Source organism: Anoplopoma fimbria, chromosome 9 (assembly GCF_027596085.1).
Source record: "Anoplopoma fimbria isolate UVic2021 breed Golden Eagle Sablefish chromosome 9, Afim_UVic_2022, whole genome shotgun sequence".
Classification (NCBI taxonomy): domain Eukaryota; kingdom Metazoa; phylum Chordata; class Actinopteri; order Perciformes; family Anoplopomatidae; genus Anoplopoma; species Anoplopoma fimbria.
This window is the reverse complement of record NC_072457.1, coordinates 30,246,398-30,267,347: the sequence shown is the minus strand read 5'-3', so window position 1 is coordinate 30,267,347 and position 20,950 is coordinate 30,246,398. Positions and strand designations below refer to the sequence as shown.

General features: G+C 41.8%; 3 protein-coding genes across 5 annotated transcripts; 2 read left to right on the top strand and 1 right to left on the bottom strand.

The window, feature by feature from the left end:
• The first annotated feature begins 505 nt into the window (after nt 1-505).
• p4hb (prolyl 4-hydroxylase, beta polypeptide) lies at nt 506-12,508 on the top strand. The gene is made up of 11 exons (XM_054604810.1): nt 506-901; nt 2,613-2,819; nt 4,177-4,310; nt 4,730-4,867; nt 6,480-6,584; nt 6,728-6,853; nt 6,963-7,163; nt 7,255-7,375; nt 7,931-8,112; nt 8,753-8,866; nt 10,882-12,508. The coding sequence occupies exons 1-11, from the start codon at nt 763-765 to the stop codon at nt 10,951-10,953; spliced, it is 1,539 nt and encodes a 512-aa protein (XP_054460785.1). The 5' UTR covers nt 506-762; the 3' UTR covers nt 10,954-12,508.
• A 1,168-nt stretch (nt 12,509-13,676) lies between these two features.
• ppp1r27b (protein phosphatase 1, regulatory subunit 27b) lies at nt 13,677-15,442 on the top strand. Its single transcript, XM_054605167.1, has 3 exons — nt 13,677-14,242; nt 14,374-14,524; nt 15,023-15,442. Exons 1-3 carry the CDS (start codon nt 14,020-14,022, stop codon nt 15,144-15,146), a joined length of 498 nt encoding a protein of 165 aa, XP_054461142.1. The 5' UTR covers nt 13,677-14,019; the 3' UTR covers nt 15,147-15,442.
• Nucleotides 15,443-16,715: 1,273 nt separating this feature from the next.
• On the bottom strand, nt 16,716-19,522 carry anapc11 (APC11 anaphase promoting complex subunit 11 homolog (yeast)). Of its 3 annotated transcripts, none has more exons than XM_054605054.1 (4): nt 19,335-19,522; nt 17,979-18,088; nt 16,812-16,971; nt 16,716-16,738 (listed from the first exon to the last, which is right to left on the bottom strand). In XM_054605054.1, exons 2-3 carry the CDS (start codon nt 18,085-18,087, stop codon nt 16,826-16,828), a joined length of 255 nt encoding a protein of 84 aa, XP_054461029.1. In that variant the 5' UTR covers nt 18,088; nt 19,335-19,522; the 3' UTR covers nt 16,716-16,738; nt 16,812-16,825. The 3 variants fall into 3 exon arrangements, with proteins under 3 accessions (XP_054461029.1, XP_054461026.1, XP_054461027.1); XM_054605051.1 differs by having other exon boundaries at nt 16,718-16,738; nt 17,979-18,092; nt 19,335-19,521; XM_054605052.1 differs by lacking the exon at nt 16,716-16,738 and having other exon boundaries at nt 16,785-16,971; nt 17,979-18,092; nt 19,335-19,521.
• Between the last annotated feature and the right edge of the window lie 1,428 nt (nt 19,523-20,950).

The window sequence follows — 20,950 nt, the reverse complement described above, 5'->3', positions numbered from 1 at the left end:
ACATTTACAAAGAGACCCTCCCTCTGGCTCATCAGTCACAGGTATGTGCATAGAGAGATAAACATATAATATATATATAAATATATATATATATATATATATATATATATATATATATATATAAGATAAGATAAGATAAGATAATCCTTTATTAGTCCCGCAGCGGGGAATTTGCAGACTTACAACAGCGTAGAGTAAAGTGTACACAAGAGACATAGCAGAAGAAGACAAGATAAAAATAAAAATAAAAATAAAAAAAAATAAAAATAAAAATAAAAATAAAAAAATAAAAATAAAAAAAAAAAATAAAAATAATAAATAAAATAAAAAATGAAAAATAAAAATAAAATAAAACAAAAACCCAAACATAGTTTCCTGTTTTATTTAATGGACTAATACTACATGATGCAGCACGGTGTCATCCTTATAGCGCGTCATCCTGGGAGCAGCTTTCACTTCCGGGTTCTGAGCGTCCAGTCACAATGCACCACGAACGGCTTCTGGCCTCATAAGTGCGCATGCGCAGTACGGCTGACCCCTCCGGTTTCTGCGTGCGATGCCACGTTAGTAGCGGCAGACACAAACACAGCGAGGAACAGCGACTCTCCCAGCCAGGAACAACGAGGAAACAGCCAGAAAACAGCCAGAAACAACGACCAGGAACAACCAGGAACCAGAGACCAGCTCAGCCCGTCCACAGCTCTCTCTCCCGGTCAGGAACCCCTCTCTCCCGTAGGAACACCCCGTAGGAACCCCTCCACCATGCTGAGGGTTCTGCTGATGTGCACGCTGGCCGTGGCCGGCAGAGCGCAGGTCGGAGAGGAGGAAGACGTGCTGGTGCTGAAGAAGAGTAACTTTGAGGAGGCTCTCAAAGCTCACCCCAACATCCTGGTGGAGTTCTGTAAGTAACAGTCTCTCTCTCTCTCTATGTGTCTCTCTCTCTCTCTCTCTCCCTGCTAGCTAGCTTAACGCAGCCTGCAGCCTGTTAGCTTCAGACTTTGACACTTCTGACAGTGTGTGTGTGTCTGTCTGTGTGTGAGTGGACGACGTGTTACACCGTCCTGAACACATGTTTAATACCAGCTGTGTCCCGTAGTTCCTGCTTTGCCTCCAGGCTGTGTTTCTCTGTCGGACTACTTCCAGACATCTGGAGACGAGAGCTCCGTGTCGGAGGGATATGAGACCTGAGGAGTCGTGACAAGGCTCAGCTGTGACCTCATGTTTAACTGTTACAGGTTATCTGATGTTACAGGTTAACATGTTACAGGTTATCTGATGTTACAGGTTAACATGTTACAGGTTAACGTGTTACAGGTTATCTGATGTTACAGGTTATCTGTTGTATCTGTGACAGACAGCCTTGCTTAGTTTCTATTGCCTGCTTTGGTTTCACATTGTGAGCTTCAGTGTTTCTCTCCCTGTTTAATGAGCTGCACTGAGCCTCCTCATAGCCTGCAGGCCTGTCCTGCTGTACTGTACTTTACATTACACTACATTACATTACTTTACATTATTACTACATTACTTTACATTACATTACATTACATTACATTACTTTACATTACTGTACTGGTTGTCAGGTTGTTGCCTTGCTTTGTGAGGTTAGTGAACCAGTAGGAGGTGTTGTTCAGTGGGAGATTCTCCACTGAGCTCAGAAAAGAGGGATGAGGTTTCCCTCCCCCCCTCGCAGTGGTGGACTGGGCGGGATCATACTGGGCGGGATCATACTGGGACGTGGAGCCAGTGGAGCTAGGTTGACGTGTACTTAACAAAAGTTCATCTGTGGACTGGTTAGGAACAATGACTTTAAGGCTTTAAGGTGATGCAATGCAGGTCATTTTATGCGACGTGTCATTTCCACATAGTCGGTTATCTGTTTGGAAATTGTGCCAGTTTTTTTTTTTTTTTTTTTGTTTTTTTTTGCATGTATAATCAGACTCCATAGTTTACAAATCACACAGCAGCCATTCAATTAAACAACATTTTATGGTGGTTTGCTCCAGTCAAAAAAGGTAACTTTATTAAAAGCTGATCTTTATTTGAACTGAGGAAATGAACCTTGTATAAAACAAGGAGTGATGTCATTCACTGGGTTATTTGCCTGCTTTCCCTGGGCAGGAAAAGAGGCTGCCACTTTTATTAGTCATATATATATATATATATATATATATATATATATATATATATATATATATAAAATGCCAAGCACAAGTTTCCATGGACCAAGCCAACATCCTCAAACTGCTTGTTTTTTTTTTTCCTGACCAGCAGTCAAGAATCTAATGATATTAAAGTTACAATTAAATGAAGCAAATCCTCATATTGAAAAATACTTAGCTAAACAATTTAATGGTTGGTGGACAAGTAATCATATCAAAACAGTTGGTAATTAATCATTCATTTTGGTGATTTTGACGCCGGTACCTTGTTGGTGCTCCTTATTTGCCAGTTGCCTTTTTTAATAAACCTGATGTTGTCTAACAATATTATAAGATTGATGTTGATTCGCGCTGAAGGTTTCTTTTGTGCCAAAATAATGAAACCCTCTGGGTCAGGTTTATGCAAACATTTGTATTAGTGCCACGCTAAATGTCTCCCTGACACTCCTGCAGATGCCCCATGGTGTGGCCACTGCAAGGCCCTGGGCCCAGAGTTCGCCAAGGCCGCTGGCACGCTGAAGGCCGAGGGTTCAGAGGTCCGCCTGGGTAAGGTGGACGCCACAGAGGAGACCGAGCTGGCCCAGGAGTATGGTGTCCGGGGATACCCCACCATCAAGTTCTTCAAGGGCGGAGAGAAGGAGTCACCCAAAGAGTACTCTGGTGAGCATTACTGTGATTTTTATACATACAGACTTGCATTATTTATATATATATATATATATATATATATATATATATATATATATATATATATATATATATATATAAAACCTAAAAATTAGAGGCAGTGGTGGGAAATTTATATACTGCAGACAAGTGTTAATGTTTTTTTTTTTTTTTTCTATACTTATATTTTAGATTAAGATTTTATGTTCATAATGTGCTTATTCTCCCCATCATATAGCTCTCTGTATTTGAATTAAGTCATAGTTTGCGTCAAGTCAAAAGGTTTAGTCTCTTTTTCTCCTACCGTGCAACTTAATGTAACCTTAGTTAAGGGGAGTTTTTTTCCCCCACAAAATGATGTAATCCTGAGTAACAAATATGAGCGAATATTATTTCATAATGTAATCTCAGAGGCTTCGTAGATGCCATAAAGAATCTGTTCTGACACTCAAGGCAAGCCCTATTGACTTTATTCATCCAGGTAATATGATCTGCACAGCAGCATAAACTGTCAGTTAGCCAATCAGCTTTGAGCAACACGACTGAGACAGAATGTGGGTTGGGCCTTCCACGCACATTCCCCAACTGCTGACTCTGAGCCAGTAGAGAGATGTGCAGTTCTTCACGTTGCCTCTTCTCTGCTGGCCTGGGCCAGGCTAAGTTTGGAAAGGAGGGGGAGAGTAGGTTTTATATGAGGAAATGACACAAAACCTCACAGCAGTCCTCCAGGAATATGTGCTGTATCACCTCATCAACATGTTTCTAAGTGAAATTGCTACTATGTTGCATCACTGGCTCAGTCTGACAGCAAAGTCTATCTTAAGTCCAGTTTAATTGCAACAGTCCTACTCCAAATATAGGTAGACATGTTTTTGCAGCATCACAAAGGTCGCATAATGATTTTAATGTTTCATAATTAACTCATGGTACAAGCAGGGTTGTCTATTGCCATCTGAAGTAAGAGCTGCTACTCAGAGGTTTTCAGAAATGCAGAAGCGCTCTGTTTTTGCTGTTGACATATTTACATTTTCAGAATGCACATTAACTTTCGTGCTAGAAAAGGGTGTCTCTGTGCATTCACATATTCAGTTTGACTACAGTAGAGGCAGTGTAGGTTTACTTAAACATCTGCACCCCTGAGGCACTGCAGTATTTAAGTTGAGGTCAGTTATATTCAGATCTTTCTCTTTGGTCGGTTCAACTGTTGAAACAGCAAAGACTAAAGCTGATCACAATGTTCTGCATTTTTTTTTTTTTTTTTCATTCAGTAAAGTCTAGCATTTGACTTGTGGTTTTGACAAGTCTTTTGCATACAGAAGTGCTTGAGTTATTGTGTTCTGTTGTGTTGCAGCTGGCAGACAGGCAGATGACATCGTCGCCTGGCTAAAGAAGCGCACTGGCCCCGCTGTCTCCACCCTCGCCGAAGTCACCGAGGCAGAGTCTCTGATCGCTGACAACGAGGTGGCAGTCATCGGATTCTTTAAGGTGATATTCTGATCTCTAAATGTCTTAATATAGATTTAACACAAGTCGATCTTGTAGTAAAGTTCCTTTTTTTGTATTGTGATGTATGAACATTTTTTCTCAGATCCTTCAATGGTTGATGTAATACGGCTACTTTCCCATATGCATACTGTATGATAACTCAAAATGCATCGCTTAGTTTATTGTTTGGCATGGGCCAACATCTAGCTTTGTTGCTTTGTCATCTCAGAAGCATGAAGCAGAATTGGGCTATTCAGTATCTTCAATATTCAAATATATTTTTTCAAACATAATCTTTCCTGTTATGCTTTGTTGCTTTCAAAGCATGGAAAGAGAATAGTGCAGGTTACATTTTTTAAAGCTTGAATCATTGGAGATCACGCTGCTTTATATTTAAGGAAGTTTTTATGTGTCTGTAGGATGCTAACTCTGACGGTGCTAAGGCCTACGAAAAAGCTGCTGAAACCACAGACGACATTCCTTTCGCCATTACCAGCGACGAAGCTGTTTTCTCCAAGTTCGAGGTGACCAAGGACAGCGTTGTCCTCTTCAAGAAGGTAACTTCAAGTTCTTAAGTTTGTTTCTTCACTGTTCTATTATAATTATTTTGGTTGTCACTGTGACACATAAGGTGCCTAGAGCATAAAACTAACACATAAATATGACATTGATGTGTATTCAAACACATGAACACGTTGTGGTTACATGATATTTCATGAACTAAAAACTCGTAATTGGTTGACTCGTGTTTACCCACTGCCCCAGTTCTGCTCATATTATATTGCAGGTGGGTAATTCGTGGCCTTGCATCAGCTTATGTAAAAGCACATGTAAAAGCGTTTACAGAAAAGCTGCTGGAGACACCTGAGTGTTTTTGATCCACACTCTGGTAATGTGATGCTGTCAACCTCGCAGTATCCGCTCTCCATTGCTAATCTCGGCCTGCCTTCGGGCCTGTTGCTCGACCTCAGCATGTTGAGCTAATGGTGATGAATTGTGAAGAGCTGTATTGGGTGACGATACTTCGATTTAAGTAGCATTATTGGCTCTTAGCTGAGGCTGAAATAATGGCATCTATGTGCCATCCCTCTAGCCCAAATAGTCATCTTTCCTTCTTCCCATGTTGTAGCGTATTGAAATTTACACAAGATGTTATTTTTTAACTCCAACTTACCCGGCAGAATAGGTCAGGGATAATTTAGCTTACTTATCAGCATAACAGTATCTCAGTCGGTGTGCAGATTTGTCAAATTGGGTCAAGGTCCAGCATGTCCCTTAATAAAAAAGAATCACGCCACAGCAAATATCCACTCGTACTACAGTAAAGCCTAAGACTATGATGATTGCTCCACTCGGCAGCAGTTCAGTATTAGGAAAAAAATAAATCTAATTTTTGTCATCCTGTGCTCACAATTCATAGATGTGCATTCCCTTAAATGTGACCACATCTCTAAGGGTTCTTGTAACAGGATTGAATTTAGTAATTTTATATTCTGTTCATTTCAAAGTCCTGCTTTAACACTTTTTGATCTGATTCCTCTTGATGGAAATCATTGTTTGTGACTGACATATATTTGCAGTAGATCAGTAATGAAATAATAACTGCTGCTTCAACAAATAACGGCTAACTCTATAGCTCAGTGCTTTTTCACTCTCAGTCCTTTGATTTATGGATGATATTCTTTCATTCTGGCGCTTGGACCTAGGCTCAGCCCTCCCACTGCCATTGTTTGGCCTCTGATCCATGTTGGTAACTCTACCCTGATACAAACACCGCTGACCTGTTGGGTTGTTGTCTCCAGTTAGGCAAACCCTCCCAAAGCAGGGGCTTAGTCCCAATAAACAGCTGGGGTATTTCACTTGTATATCGCAACAGGGTTTGAGGCTTAAGTTTCATAGCCTCGGTCAGTGCCCGCAAGGCTGGCGGCATGCCACTGGCCAAATGTCCTTTTTCCTATTGTCTGCCAGTAAGGGTCGCTTGGCACAGCAGCAACACTGCTATTCTTAACGCTTAATAGAAGTCTATTTGGGCTGCTGTGTCTTTCTTCAGTTGGGGATTACCAGGGGACATTAAAGTGGTTTGTCTGGTAAATCTATGTTTGGTGTTCACAGGCAGACTAGGTGGGTGCATAACAGATGAATCTAATTGTTTCCATATTTCCTTTACAGTTTGATGAAGGGCGCAATACCTTTGATGGAGAGATGACCAAAGAAAACCTCCTGGCTTTCGTCAAGTCCAACCAGCTGCCTCTGGTTATCGAGTTCACAGAGCAGGTAGTGACTGGGGCCATGCACATCGACATGACCATTTACATCTTTTCCCCTACTCCACACTATGTCTTGTGTGGTGTCTATGACAATGAGAAGTATAAGTATTGTCCACACATGTTAAACTTCTATATTTCTGTTGTCTGCAGACCGCCCCTAAAATCTTCGGAGGAGAAATCAAGTCCCACATTCTCATGTTTTTGCCCAAAACTGCTTCAGACTTCCAGGACAAAATGGACCAGTTTAAGAAAGCCGCTGAGGGATTCAAGGGTCAGGTAGGTGAACAGTCTGAAAGCATCTCCTAAAGCACTTGTCTTTAACTTATCATTTGTAAGTAATGTATACAGAATTAAATTATTGACCTCCTCCATCTTCCCTGTCCAGATCCTGTTCATTTTCATCGACAGCGATGTAGACGACAACCAGCGCATCCTAGAGTTCTTCGGCCTGAAGAAAGAGGAGTGCCCTGCCATCCGCCTCATCACCCTGGAGGACGAGATGACTAAGTACAAGCCCGAGAGTGACGCCATCTCAGCAGAGGCCATCATCAGTTTCTGTAATCTGTTCATTGATGGCAAACTCAAGGTAAAGACAGAGAGAGGAGTGGTCAGTTACGGGAGGTCATGTATTTTTATAGATGTACGTTATTAATGCAACGTTAATTATTCTCTCACAGCCCCACCTCATGAGTCAAGACATCCCTGAAGACTGGGACAAAAGCCCTGTCAAGACTTTGGTCGGCAAGAACTTTGAGGAGATCGCTTTCCATTCTTCTAAGAACGTCTTTGTTGAATTCTGTAAGAGTCCTGTCTTTATTATTTTTGCATTCAAAGCTCAGTTGCTCATAGGTGGGAGATTTGTGGAAGCTTCTAGCTGAAATTCAAGTCTTGCCATCCCTCACTTTGCCTCATGCAAAACCACTCTCAAATACCAAGAGTTGATACTCGGGGCTCACGCATCCTCACAGCCAACCACACCCAAATTTGCACTATTTTTGGAAGACTTTTCCATTGCTGGCTGTTAAACAAATGCACAGCAGGGCAGGCCCGTGTTCCCTGACAGCCGATGGGGGGGGAGCAGGGCTCAGAAGCTGAGGCTGCATGCGACATGTTCATTGTGTGTTTGCCTGCTTCCAGCTACACATTTCAGCAGGATGCGCAGCCCTGTCTAAAATAAAACTTCCAGACACCCTATTGACCAGAGCTTGATATAATGGACGAACATGATATGACGTGACATTGAATTGAAACGTCTTCACTGATCAATATGTAAATTAGCTTAAGCTAACCATGTGTACTACATATTTTGTCTGAAATGATTATCAACACAACTACTTTTTTGTGGTATTCCAGATGCACCTTGGTGTGGACATTGCAAACAGCTGACTCCCATCTGGGAGAAGCTGGGAGAGAAGTTTAAGGACAGCGCTGACATCATCGTGGCTAAGATGGACTCCACAGCCAATGAGATCGATTCAGTCAAAGTCCACAGCTTCCCCACTCTTAAGTTCTTCCCTGCAGGAGATGAGCGCAAGGTGAGTTTTACTAAATGTCTCGACGATATTTTCTTTCTCTGTTACATTCGACCCACAAGCAGAGAGAGAATAAATATTTTATTGGCATCATCTTGCATATCTTCAGGAATAAACATCTCCATTTGTGTTGGCTGATCTATTATCCTACGATCTCCTTTCCATCCATAATAATCCTGTTAGTCCGCTTATTTGTAATATGATTTTGTAATTGTGAATTAAATCTATCTGATGGTTATTTGGATCCAAAATCATTCCCAAGCATCCTTAGTGCATCTTGATTTAGCAGCGTTAACCATTTGTAGAAACCTGAGCTCGCTGGCCTTGTGAGTTTCTGCACCATTGTGTTGGTGTGTGGTTCATATAGATTGCTGCCCGATGACTTCAGATTTATCACTATGTGTTGTTGCTGTGCCACTGCTCGTAAATTACCTCTGGACATTGTATTGGCCCCATTTGAAGACGGAACAAAGTTTATTGTCTGCTTCTAAATGACAGTCGGGTGTCAAAGGCTCAGAGCAAATTTTGTTTCTGCTATTAAACACGTATGCATTCATGTTTGCATTTTCTCTACTTTATTGGGGTGGAGATAAGACACAATCTGAGACATTTATCATATATATGTTTGATGTCTGATCAATAGGTGATTGATTACAACGGGGAGAGAACACTTGAAGGCTTCACCAAGTTCCTTGAGAGTGGCGGTAAGGAGGGCGGCGCCCCTGCAGCAGACGAAGATGACGATCTGGACGCAGAGGTAAGATTACCTCAACTGAGAGATGCATTCACACACTTTGCAAAAGCAGTGCAGTTAAAGCACAGTTGTAGCTTCATAAGAAGAAGCCTATGAAAGAAGCTTCTTGAGCTTTAATAATTGTAGCTACTTGGATCCACATGTATTTTTCTTTGGAAACAACAAAAATGTACTTTGTATGGTATGTTTGTTTGACCTGTGTCATGACTACAGACAAATGTGTTTATATAGCTTTGTTTAGTTTCTGTAGTGATACCTTAAACCAGTGGGGACATATTCATATTGAGGAGGTAGCCATAAATGAGGGAAACTCGAGATGACGGGGACTAAAACGAGAACAACAGCTGCTACATTGAAAGAGTAACTGCAGTGTGAGGATTTAGAGGCCGATTGTTCCCAACCGTTTCTGGAGTTGGTTCATGAATTATTAGTGTTTAGGGAACGGTTGTATTACTCAAACTGTTACATTTACTTTGTTTACAATAAACAGGGTTCCTACACATTTTTAGCGCAGTATTAAAAGATGGATGTTTATTATGTAAACCAGAAAATGAAAATCCAACTGCTAACATGTTTGTTACATTCTGACTGTTTTCTATTGTGTTGCCAAATTATTCGCAGAAGATTGTAGCTAGGACACAAGGGGTGGTGATGTGCACTACAGATTAAGTGCCTTTACTTCAGCTAGATCATTTAGCTAGGAGCCTCACCTGCCAATGCAGAAGCGTCAAAAACTCTTTATACTGTTGCTGCTGCATATGCTCCACATTTCAACTAGCAATGGCTGTACACAACGCTATAAATGAAACCATGCCATGTAGCTTACCTACTGACACCATGTGGGCAGCTAACAGACCCATGCCTTCCAACCTTTTTCTGGGTGCGATGATTAGCTGACGTTAGCATCAGCTCTTCAGCTTTCTAGACTTCCAGCTGACGTAAGCTAGTCATTTGAAGGCTAGAATGACTTGCTCATATTTTCATTGTTCATCATTAGATGCATTGGCTGCTTCAATACTTATTGTGGTCAGTCTTGGTCCGACCACAATACATTTGTGGTCAGACCATTTTACATCTCCCCATGTTGGAGATGTAAAATGATTTTACAGTTTGCATCGAGCTTCCTTCCTTTTCCTCAACTCTTCTGCATCCAGCTCATATTGGGAAGTGGTCCTTTGTACTAGCACAATCGACTCCACTACTACCATTAATTTCCCCTTCTCAGAAGACTAATTGCAGCCCAGCTGAAGGCTGTGAGCTAATGCCTTCTGCAGCTGTCATAGCTTTGTACTGGTCTTTGCCAAGAGACCTGTTGAAAAAACAGCACGTGCAGCGCTGCAGTCAATATTAGGGCCTTCCTGTATCTGACTTATCTCCTTACCCACCTGTCCTCAGACTAGACATAAAGGAATGGCTGTGCCAAATAGAAAATGTCATCTATACAGAGCTGAGGTTGTGACAGTTTTGATCACATTCGGCTGATTGATTTGATTTGTTCGGCAGTCTGATGGCCCCATGCTATTAAGAAATGTATGTTGTTTGATGTTTACATATTGTGCAGCTTAAAGCTCTAGTTTAATGTGCATTGGGGCTTTCATCACTGCTGCATTTTAGTAGTCATCAACGACTCAAAAAAATGAGTTGCTTTTAATTGGAGGAGATGCATCTTATTTTTTTCACCCAATAACAATGATCAATTCCCAACAAAAAGGTCCCAAATACAACCAGTAAAGTAATGCAGGTGGGACCCAACTAGGCTCTGTGATGCTCTTTACAAATGAGCTGAGATCTGATTGGACTAAACCAAGCAAGTGTGTCTGAGCTGGAGAAACCGTTTGACTGCAGCAACAACACAATGGCTTTCTTGCAGGGATTGTGGGACGATGCAAAGTGTCGACTAGTGGTTTTTATAGTTGACTATTCTGAAAAAATGTGCATTCACTATAAGTAGACCTGCATGCTTGACAGATTTTTAGATTCTGTCTTAATCAACGGCACTCTCCTCCTCTGCTCTCCAGGATTTGGATGATGTGGACGAGGGACAGGACATGGACTCTGATGGTGAGGATGATGGACATGACGAGTTGTAAGAGCTGGCAGAGGAGAGAGAAAAGGAGAGAGAGAGAGAGAGAGAGAGGAGACGAGTCCCCCCAACCCTTCCAACCAGTCACCATCACTACCTTCACTTCCTTGTGGACCTTCCCTGTCCTGTGAACATTAATACTTCCCCTTAAACTGCCTCTCAGTCAGTCAGTCAGTCAGCCTGCCTGCTGGCCAGCCCGCCAGTTGGTCAGTCAGTCCATCAGTGGCGTGGCATGGCCTTTTTGCCAGCCACATCTCCAAACCTCGCAACATCTGGCCAGACTCGTCTTGTCCCACCTTGGGGGACTGTGTGAAACAGCGCAACACCTCTATGGGAGACCTCAATGCCTTCTCTACAAAGCACCACATCAGCTGTTTGCCTTGTATATTTTAAACCAAATGTAAAAATGGCATTGAGATACAGTTTTCAAAAATGTTCGTTTTTTTTCTGTTGAATTTGCTCCCCCCCTCTTAAAAAAAAGAAAAAAGCCTTGTCATTGTTCAGTGTGGGTATGAGCTAACCTGTTGTAACCTGTATTTTTTTGGGTAAGGGGGGGCTGCCAATGTTCTTTTCCCTCTGATGGAAATCCAGAGGGTCTGTATGGTTGTAAGGACTGATCTCTCAGGGGTCAAGGGGCCATCCTATAGATGTGTTTATTTTGAAATGTCTTCACTAAGATGAACCCCACAGAGCTTGTCCAGTGTAGCACAGAGGACCCACCCCATCTGTAGCTGAGACCAATTATTTCTTTCTTGCGGTGGGAAAACTCCTTTGTTTTCATTTCTTCATTCCCAAATAATTTCTCCCGGTTCAGTCTCCTCATTTCAGCACGGCTACTGACTTTTTTTTCTAAATGGAACAGAGGTTAACTTTTTTAGGGAAAATCCCATTTTATTTAATTGCTTTCATTATGAGTTTTTTCTTCTTTTTTTTAAATTTAGGACTCATCATTTTTTAATGGTGTACCATTGTGCCCAGCTGTAGCCAGCCGGCCCTGTTGGTGCAGAGTTGACCCTTGGACACACTCATACCTGGGATGTTTTTTGGAGCCAGTTCTGATAGGTCGCACTGCATTCATGCCTAATCAGAGATTCACTGTGGTTGCTAAAGCAGACAGAGATTGGTACAGTTTACTGGTCAGGTTGGTTCGAGACATGTCTGTTATATCTGAAGTGGGAGGGAACAATTGCACAGCCCCACCCCTCACCTGTACTGGACCTCCTGCACCCCTTTGGCTCTACCCAACACCCTTGTTGCCACAGCAGTGTGCATGTGTGTGAAAGCAAGAGAGAGTGTGCTGTGTGAACGTACGATTCAGAAATTGTGTGAGTTGAATGACTAGTTCATCTTTTCTGGTCGTCCATGAACAGGAGAATGAATGTACTGTGTGTTGTTGTAGCCAGTGTGTTGTTTGGCAGAGAGGGGAGGCTTGAGTAGAGCAAGGTGATGGGTTTGACAGCTACAGTGGTGGGGGAAACTTAATATAGCATTCCATCATATCCAAATTGATGTGGAAAACGTGAAATGGTGGGCAATAAATAATAAAAAAAAATTGGAAAAAATGATTGTCTTCAGTTCTGTTTTTTGCTGAAGTGCACCTCCAGATTTACAACTGCATTATTTCACACATGAACCTTGGAAGGGAATATGTCATTACACTACATAGCTACTTAGAATTCATATAGATGAACAGTTCGTTGTCAAGCGCCATTATCATGTCCTTTATTTACCTTTATGACAAAAATACCTGTAAACTAATGATCTTCTCTTCAGCTGTACTTTGTGTTTTGTGCTAATTTGCTTAAACACTAAAATGAGATGGTGACCATTGGCAGATATCATGCCTGCTAAACACCAGCATGTTAGCGTTGTCACTGTAAGCATGTTAGCATGCTGAAATAAGCACTGCTTTCCTACGTACAGCCTCACAAAGCCGTTAGCATTGCTGCACTCTTATTTGAACATTCACAGCCTTACAATTTTAGAAATACTGAATTAATGATTCCAACTCCCCCAATGCAACCCTAATGCCTTCAGAAAATGTTGCCTTGAAAAATGGTCTCCAAAATGCTCACTGAATTTTTCATGTATTTAGTCTGTTTATTCGTTCGACCATGAATGCTGTCAAAGCTCCACACTATCAGTAACAGTAGTGCCATTTTAAAACTTGTAGAATGTAAAACACCCCAAATACATAGCGCCAGATACCTTAATTGAAGTAAGTATTCTTTATTGTCACTTAAAAATTCAAAAAAGAAATAATTTAAATGAAATCTATAAATCCTCACGTGAGAACCCTGAACTTGTCAATATTTGGCATTTGTGCTACATTTATCTTTTCATTACTGATGTCCCAACATTGAAGTTGATGTTGCAAACCATTCATTAATTTGGAAATTACCCATCCTGGGTCTCACATCAGTGATTAAGATAGAATATGACTATGAAAGCAGGTGCTTTTCTAGACCGTTTATGTCAGTGCCAGTGCCAGTTAATGGTCAGCAGCCCACACATGGGACTTCACCGCTGGCACCAACACACTCCAGCAGTATTTTATATCCTACTTGGTGTTTACTAGAAGCTCCCAGCTTCCCGCCCTCCCTCTCATCTCTTGGGGTGTCACCACTATATTTAAGTGGGAAGCATCTGTATGTGTGTGTGTGTGAGAGGGTGACAACAGAGGCTGGGGTTACTAGCTGTCATGTCTGGAGATGTAAGTTGTATCAGAGTCTTGTGACCGTCAAGTAGGAGGTATCTGACCAGAGGGCTACTCATCTTCCAAATCTCGCCACTGGATCTGTGTGGTGTCGTGTCTTTAAATAGCCCAACAGAGACTATAAAGCAACCCACACAGGGAGGCTTGTTGATTCACAGGGAGACACTAGACCACAAGAGAGCCACTCCGAGAAGCACGACTTGATCCTTCTGCGGGAGTACCATTGAGCTCTATTAAGAAGATCTGCTCAGATTTTTAAGACTTGAAGAAAGTCCAACTCAATATTTGTAAGGGTTGTGTCGCTGGATTTAAGCAGTTTTTCAACAAGATCAAAGGTAAATTGAACTTCTAACCAGGATGAAGTACTACCAGTGCCCCATATCCCAGACTATAGGAATCAAGGCCCAGGACTATGTCGTCCCAGTCAGCTGCAAGAGCTCTGCCTCTCTGAAGCCTCCCCGCAGTGTGCACTTCCCCAATGACATTGTTTTCCTGGACTACGTACGACACGGGGAGCTGGAGAGGATTGGACTTTTCATTCGTGCAAAAAGAGTCAACCTGGACACCATCTACCACAACGGTGAGAGCCCATGAAACATTTCAATCTCCCTGAAACAGTAAATGTTTGTGCAGTTATTCACCTTGTTATTAAACCACAAAATGATTGGATGCTGAACTGATGGGTTAATTTTTACTGCCCTCTCAATGCAGGCATGGCCGCCATCCACGAGGCCGTCCTGTCTGGGGACCTGGAGTGTGTGAAGCTGCTGGTCAACCTCGGAGCAGACGTCCACCAGAGAGACGAGGAGGGATGGACCCCACTGCACATGGCCTGCAGCGACGGCTTCCCACACATTGCACGGTCAGCATGTACAGTAGTCTTTTTACACATATGTATATATATATATATATATATATATATATATATATATCGAGAATGATTGCATTTTTAGGCTATGAATTCAACTTTCCATTTGTACGAGGAATATTGCTTCTGTCAAAAGTTCTGTGATCGCGTTCTAAGCCTACACTTTTGGGAAACAAATGTGTTATTTCTCTCCAAAAAAAAAGCAGCTGACATTACATGTTAAAACATTTGCAAGCACATACCAACACACACACACACGCACACATGCACACACACACGCACACATGCACACACGCGCACATACACACACACACACACTAAAGCTCTCCGACGCCACAGAGGTAATAGAAGCTGGAGGATTTGCTGCATTCTTGCACCCCACTGCCCTTTCTGACACTGAAGTATGACAGAAACTCGCATCGTTTGCCAATGTGGGAAAGCAGCAACATTTGAGCTCTTTTTAGTAAACAGGTTATATTGTGTTTCTTCCAGCTACCTTCTCAAGTTGGGTGCCGACCCTGAGCTGGAGAACGACTGCGGGGAGAAACCATCTGACCTCATTGACCTGGACAACAAGGAGCTGCTGGAGCTATTTGGGCTGGCTATTAATGACTGAGAACATGTTGCTTTTAAAGTCACAAACTCGTCTGAAACCCAGTGCCCAGTCAAGCGACTGTTCTGCAGGGATGGACAGAGAAGGCCGCGTCAGTCTAGCAACATGCCTCACTTCTGGAGGTCAAAGACTGTGGACGTCTGGCAGAAAGAGGGAGCCCGTCGGCTGCCCCCTGACTGGAGTTCTGATGGTAGGGGCTTCCCCCTGAACTCCAGCAATGCAGATAAACTCTGTCCTGTAAGAGCTTCTGATCTTTTTATACTGCAATGGAGTGAACAAATTTTCTATATATTTTTTTTATTGGGATGTTGCTGGAATTGCTTCTGAATGTGAAACTGTTTCACTGTCAGCTCATTAGCACCTCTCTTTCTTGCCTTCTGAAAACTTTTAACTGTGTTCATTAGTTGTTTGTATATGATGTTTTATACTTTTAAAGATACTTTTTAAAATAAAGATTTTCAAAATATTCCAGTTCATCTGCCACTTGCTTTTGGTCTCAGCACTGTGTGAGAGCAAAACTGGTCAAAGCACTGAAATGAACATTTAAATAAGCATCACTCTTATCATATATAGATATTGTGGAATATGCTGTCTTAAATATGGAATATTCCACAACATTTAGGATGGATTTATCATCACCGACTCAAAGCAATCAAAAAGCTCTCTCTCTCGGAAAAAAATGCATACCTTAAACATCTATCTTAAGAATGGAGCCAATGATTGTTTGTAATGTGAAGTGGGTCACTCTTGATGTCAAACCCGGAGAGAAACTACCCTTTCAGATCACCTCATCTTATTTAACCTTATCAACCTAGTTTATTTTTAAGCTAGAAAGCTCTGATAAACAACTGTCTGCCCAGGACTAACTGATGAACATTATTGAGCATTTTGACAGTTAAAAGTCCTGTTTTTTTATGTTAATGTTGCTCTGCGTCCACCCAATGGGTTAATAAACGGATAACGGTTTGCCCTCAATATAATGTTTTCAGCTTGCTCCACTGCCCCAAGGGGGCCAAAACAAATCAACTATTTCAGCTTTAAAGATACAAAAGTTAGTCTGAATGGATAAATGAGCTAGATAACTATATAAAATCCCCATTTCCATTTCAAAGGAACTCTGATTTAAACTACTTATAAGAGCATTTTGACGCATATTACTGGAAACACTAAAATCTTGTTAATCTCATCAAAAGGGATTAAAGTCAGAATCAGTCAGCAGCAAAACCGCTGCCAGAGGCCTCTGGAGCAATCAACCATGCTGATGAAACACCATGTCCCGAAGAGTAACGTGCAAATCAAGAGGCATACAGTGCATGTGAAGTAGGTTTTATTCTATTTAATCACACACTAAATCAGTCAACAGAATACAACAGGGTCCAAATGACCTTTGCATTACATCAGACGAGGAATACAAAAACAGTTATGTACAGTTGATATAAAAACGAAATCCAAGAACAGGCCTCTGTGAGGTTCTCTCTCTCTCTCTCTCTCTCTCTCTCTCTCTCTCTCTCTCTCTCTCTCTCTCTCTCTCTCTCTCTCTCTCTCTCTCTCTCTCTCTCTCTCTCTCTCTCTCTCTCTCTCTCTCTCTCTCTCTGAGGTTCTCTCTCTCTCTGAGTGTGTGTCTCTCTCTCTCTCTCTCTTTCTCTCTCTCTCTCTCTCTCTCTCTCTCAGGCACTACAGGTTCATTCTTTGAACTTCCACTCCTGTCGGCACATGGGGCACTGCTGCTGGACCTGCTGCGAGTTCAGCCATTTCAAGATGCAATGCATGTGGAAACAGTGGGAGCACTGACCCCAGACCAGCGGGCAGTCATCCCCCGGCACTTTACCTGCAAAATAAGTTTAATATTAGTTACAATAGTGAGAAAAGAATATTGAGCATAGACACTCATAACTTAATATACTGCATATTATGCCTTCATTCCTGCATTATTAGTTTTACTATTAAAGTTCAATGTAATAGCTGTAATGAAAAATAAAACTGCTATTTATCATTTACTATCTTTAGAGGAATGGATTGAAATGTGCATCACCTGTTTTACTACATAACTTTACATGATCTCATTTATGTTCTGCAGTGCTTTTCCAACTAAATGTAACTGATTATGCAAAGATGTTGATTCATTTTGTTTCTAAAATGCATGCTTAACCATGGAAAAGCCTCAAGCATGCACCTAGAACTAACAGTTGGAGTTGCAGAACGTTATTATTGCTTTAACCATTGCTTTGGTTATAACAATGTCCTGATTTTTTACACACATAAAATGTGCAGACAATAACTATGTTCAGTCCTCAGAACACAGCCAATAATGTATCTTTGTTTTAACAATATAACCCTAAAATGACTTGTATTTGATTATGTCAAAACACTGTAATGTGATGAGTGTCAGTTACAGTAGTAGAAAATGTGGTAATAAGTGATCCAGTATTACAGAAAAGAACTGCAATCTTAGAACTAGTCCAGAGCCCTACACTTCATTATCTACAGTATTAAAACAGTACAATTCCAATATTATTTGTTATTAATGACAAATGTATTTCAAAATGAAACATTATGTCATTAAACATGTGCAATAGTTGTATACATGATACTTAGACTTATATATTGTATAGTATAAATACTCCTGCAAGTTAAAACTCTTGTGAAAGGACACAAAAGGACCATCTATTGAACTAAAAATCCCTTAAAATAACAAAATGACAGATATTAAATTAAATTTAATATAAAATGAAAGTTATTTCATTACTATAATTGATTTTAGATTTATTTTTATTGATTTATTTTAGGAGCTTCTGTCTTCTTTCTACCGTGTTGTTAACTGTATTCTCTACTCACAGTCTGGGCAGCAGCCATTGAAAGGCATCCTGCAGATCCCACAGTTCTCATCATTGGCCACCCACAACCAGGAGGCCACTCCGCTCCACTGCCGGACCTTCACCTTCATCCTGTCTGACAAGAGCAGAACCCTCAATGACACACTCCCACTAGAACCACACTCCCACTAGAACCACACTCCCACTAGAACCACACTCCCACTAGAACACACATTAGAACCACACTCCCACTAGAACCACACTCCCACTAGAACCACACTCCCACTAGAACCACACTCCCATTAGAACCACACTCCCACTAGAACCACACTCCCATTAGAACCACACTCCCATTAGAACCACACTAGAACCACACTCCCACTAGAACCACACTCCCACTAGAACCCACTAGAACCACACTCCCACTAGAACCACACTCCCACTAGAACCACACTCCCACCCACTAGAACCACTAGAACCACACTCCCACTAGAACCACACTCCCACTAGAACCATTAGAACCACACTCCCATTAGAACCACACTCCCACTAGAACCATTAGAACCACACTCCCATTAGAACCACTAGAACCACACTCCCACTAGAACCACACTCCCACTAGAACCACACTCCCACTAGAACCACACTAGAACCACACTCCCACTAGAACACACTCCCACTAGAACCACACTCCCATTAGAACCACACTCCCACTAGAACCACACTCCCACTAGAACCACACTCCCACTAGAACCACACTCCCATTAGAACCACACTCCCATTAGAACCACACTCCCACTAGAACCACACTCCCATTAGAACCACACTCCCACTAGAACCACACTCCCACTAGAACCACACTCCCATTAGAACCACTAGAACCACACTCCCATTAGAACCACGCTCCCACTAGAACCACACTCCCACTAGAACCACACTCCCATTAGAACCACACTCCCTAGAACCACATTAGAACCACCCTCCCATTAGAACCACACTCCCATTAGAACCACTAGAACCACACTCCCACTCCCATTAGAGAACCACACTCCCATTAGAACCACACTCCCACTAGAACCATTAGAACCACACTCCCATTAGAACCACACTCCCATTAGAACCACTAGAACCACACTCCCATTAGAACCACACCACTAGAACCACACTCCCCACTAGAACCACACTCCCACTAGAACCATTAGAACCACACTCCCATTAGTGCTAGAACCACAGCGGCTAACGTTAGCATGTGTGCTAATGCTAGCAGCAGCCTGTGTGTGTGTGTGTGTGTGTGTGTGTGTGTGTGTGTGTGTGTGTGTGTGTGTGTGTGTGTGTGTGTGTGTGTGTGTGTGTGTGTGTGTGTGTGTGTGTAACTCACTCGTCTCCTTCAGATATCAACGTGAGGTCGCTTATAACGCTGCTCTGCTGTCTGGAGTCATCTTATGTTTGATGCTAGTCAACAACATGCAGCTGGAACTACAGGAACCCGGAAACGTTCTTCTTCTACTGTTGAAACGTTCTTCTTCTACTGTTGAAACGTTCTTCTTCTACTGTTGAAACTCCAGCAGGCTGTCTGCTGTCTGCCCCCACAGCCAGAGAGGGAGAGCACACTAAGAGACGACAAGGAAACCACTTAACAGACTAAATGACATGTGTTATGTCATCAACATGCTCTCAACTCTCAAGTCTTGAGTTCCTCACATATATGACTCTTACATAACGTTTTAAAGTTGCTATTATTGTCTGTTTAAGGAGGAGAATCTGGAGAAGCATGCAGTCGCTTGCATTCTGCTGCATCAAACTGCTGATTATTTAGTTATTCATTTTACTTTCAGACTATCAGCAACTAAAGTCCCTTGACAACATGAGTGTGAAGAATAAACATGAGATCATCCAGACTTGTGCCTTTCCGTTTCCTTGTCCTCTGTTCTTACTCTGTGCCGAGGTTATCTGAAGATAAGACTCGGGGTCACTCCTGTGGTGACTCCAGGCTTTATGACCACACCTTTCTGGGTTTTATGAGCATTCCTCTTCCTAAAGACAAAGAGAAGCATCCAATTGAAATAAACAAGTTAAAGAAACATTTGATTGATATTTTAGTTATATTCATAGTAAGTTCTTATACCTTATAATCTGTATTAAAACATCTGAGTTTATAAAGTGGGCCTTATGGATAGTTAACTTCATGATAGCTAACTCTGTTTGCAATTCTCTTAGTTTCCTGCCATTTAACCTTATCTCAACCCCAGCACAGACGTTTCCCCCTGCCTCTGTCTTGTGTCAGCACAGGATGTGTGCTGAAATGTTGAGATGAATGTTATCCAATAATCTATTATGCATAAAGGTACTCATACATGTATATCTACATAGCTCTGTCTGTGTCATGATAACAATGTCTATCTATGTTGTGTAATTGTTTAATTCCTTCTGTCTTTAATTGATCAGGTTTTAGTCTGTGATTTATATCAAACTATTTGGTATCATACTTCAGCTGAGATAGCACCGAGTTCAAATATGGAAGAATTAAAACAAATTTATGAGTAACTAGTATTAATTCGGTAAAGTAAGTTTGAACTAAATAATCAAGATAGTGTTAAGATGGGAGGGGTGGAATAGAACTGCCCCCATTTCTCAAGAAGATAAAGCAAGGAGACGCCGAGGACTTCTCTCTCTAGTCTTTCCCAGTCTTCCACAGAACTTCAACTCTGGACGTTGACGCTGAACGGTGGACTCTTAAACTGGCGAAGATGCCCTAATGACCCCTGCTGCTACAAAAGGGGGGTGAAGAGACGACTCATCCTCGTGCTGAGAGAGATGAAGACGAGGAAGAACGGTTCAAGCCGAACCTCAACGAAGAAGACCACTAGGTTCCGAAAACATCAGAGAAAGCCGAATCAACTGCCACTGAGCGAGAGACGGAAGAGTGTTATTCAACCAACTACAATCATCCAACCAGATGCCGAGGCCTTCAGAGGAACAGCCGCCCTTCCATGC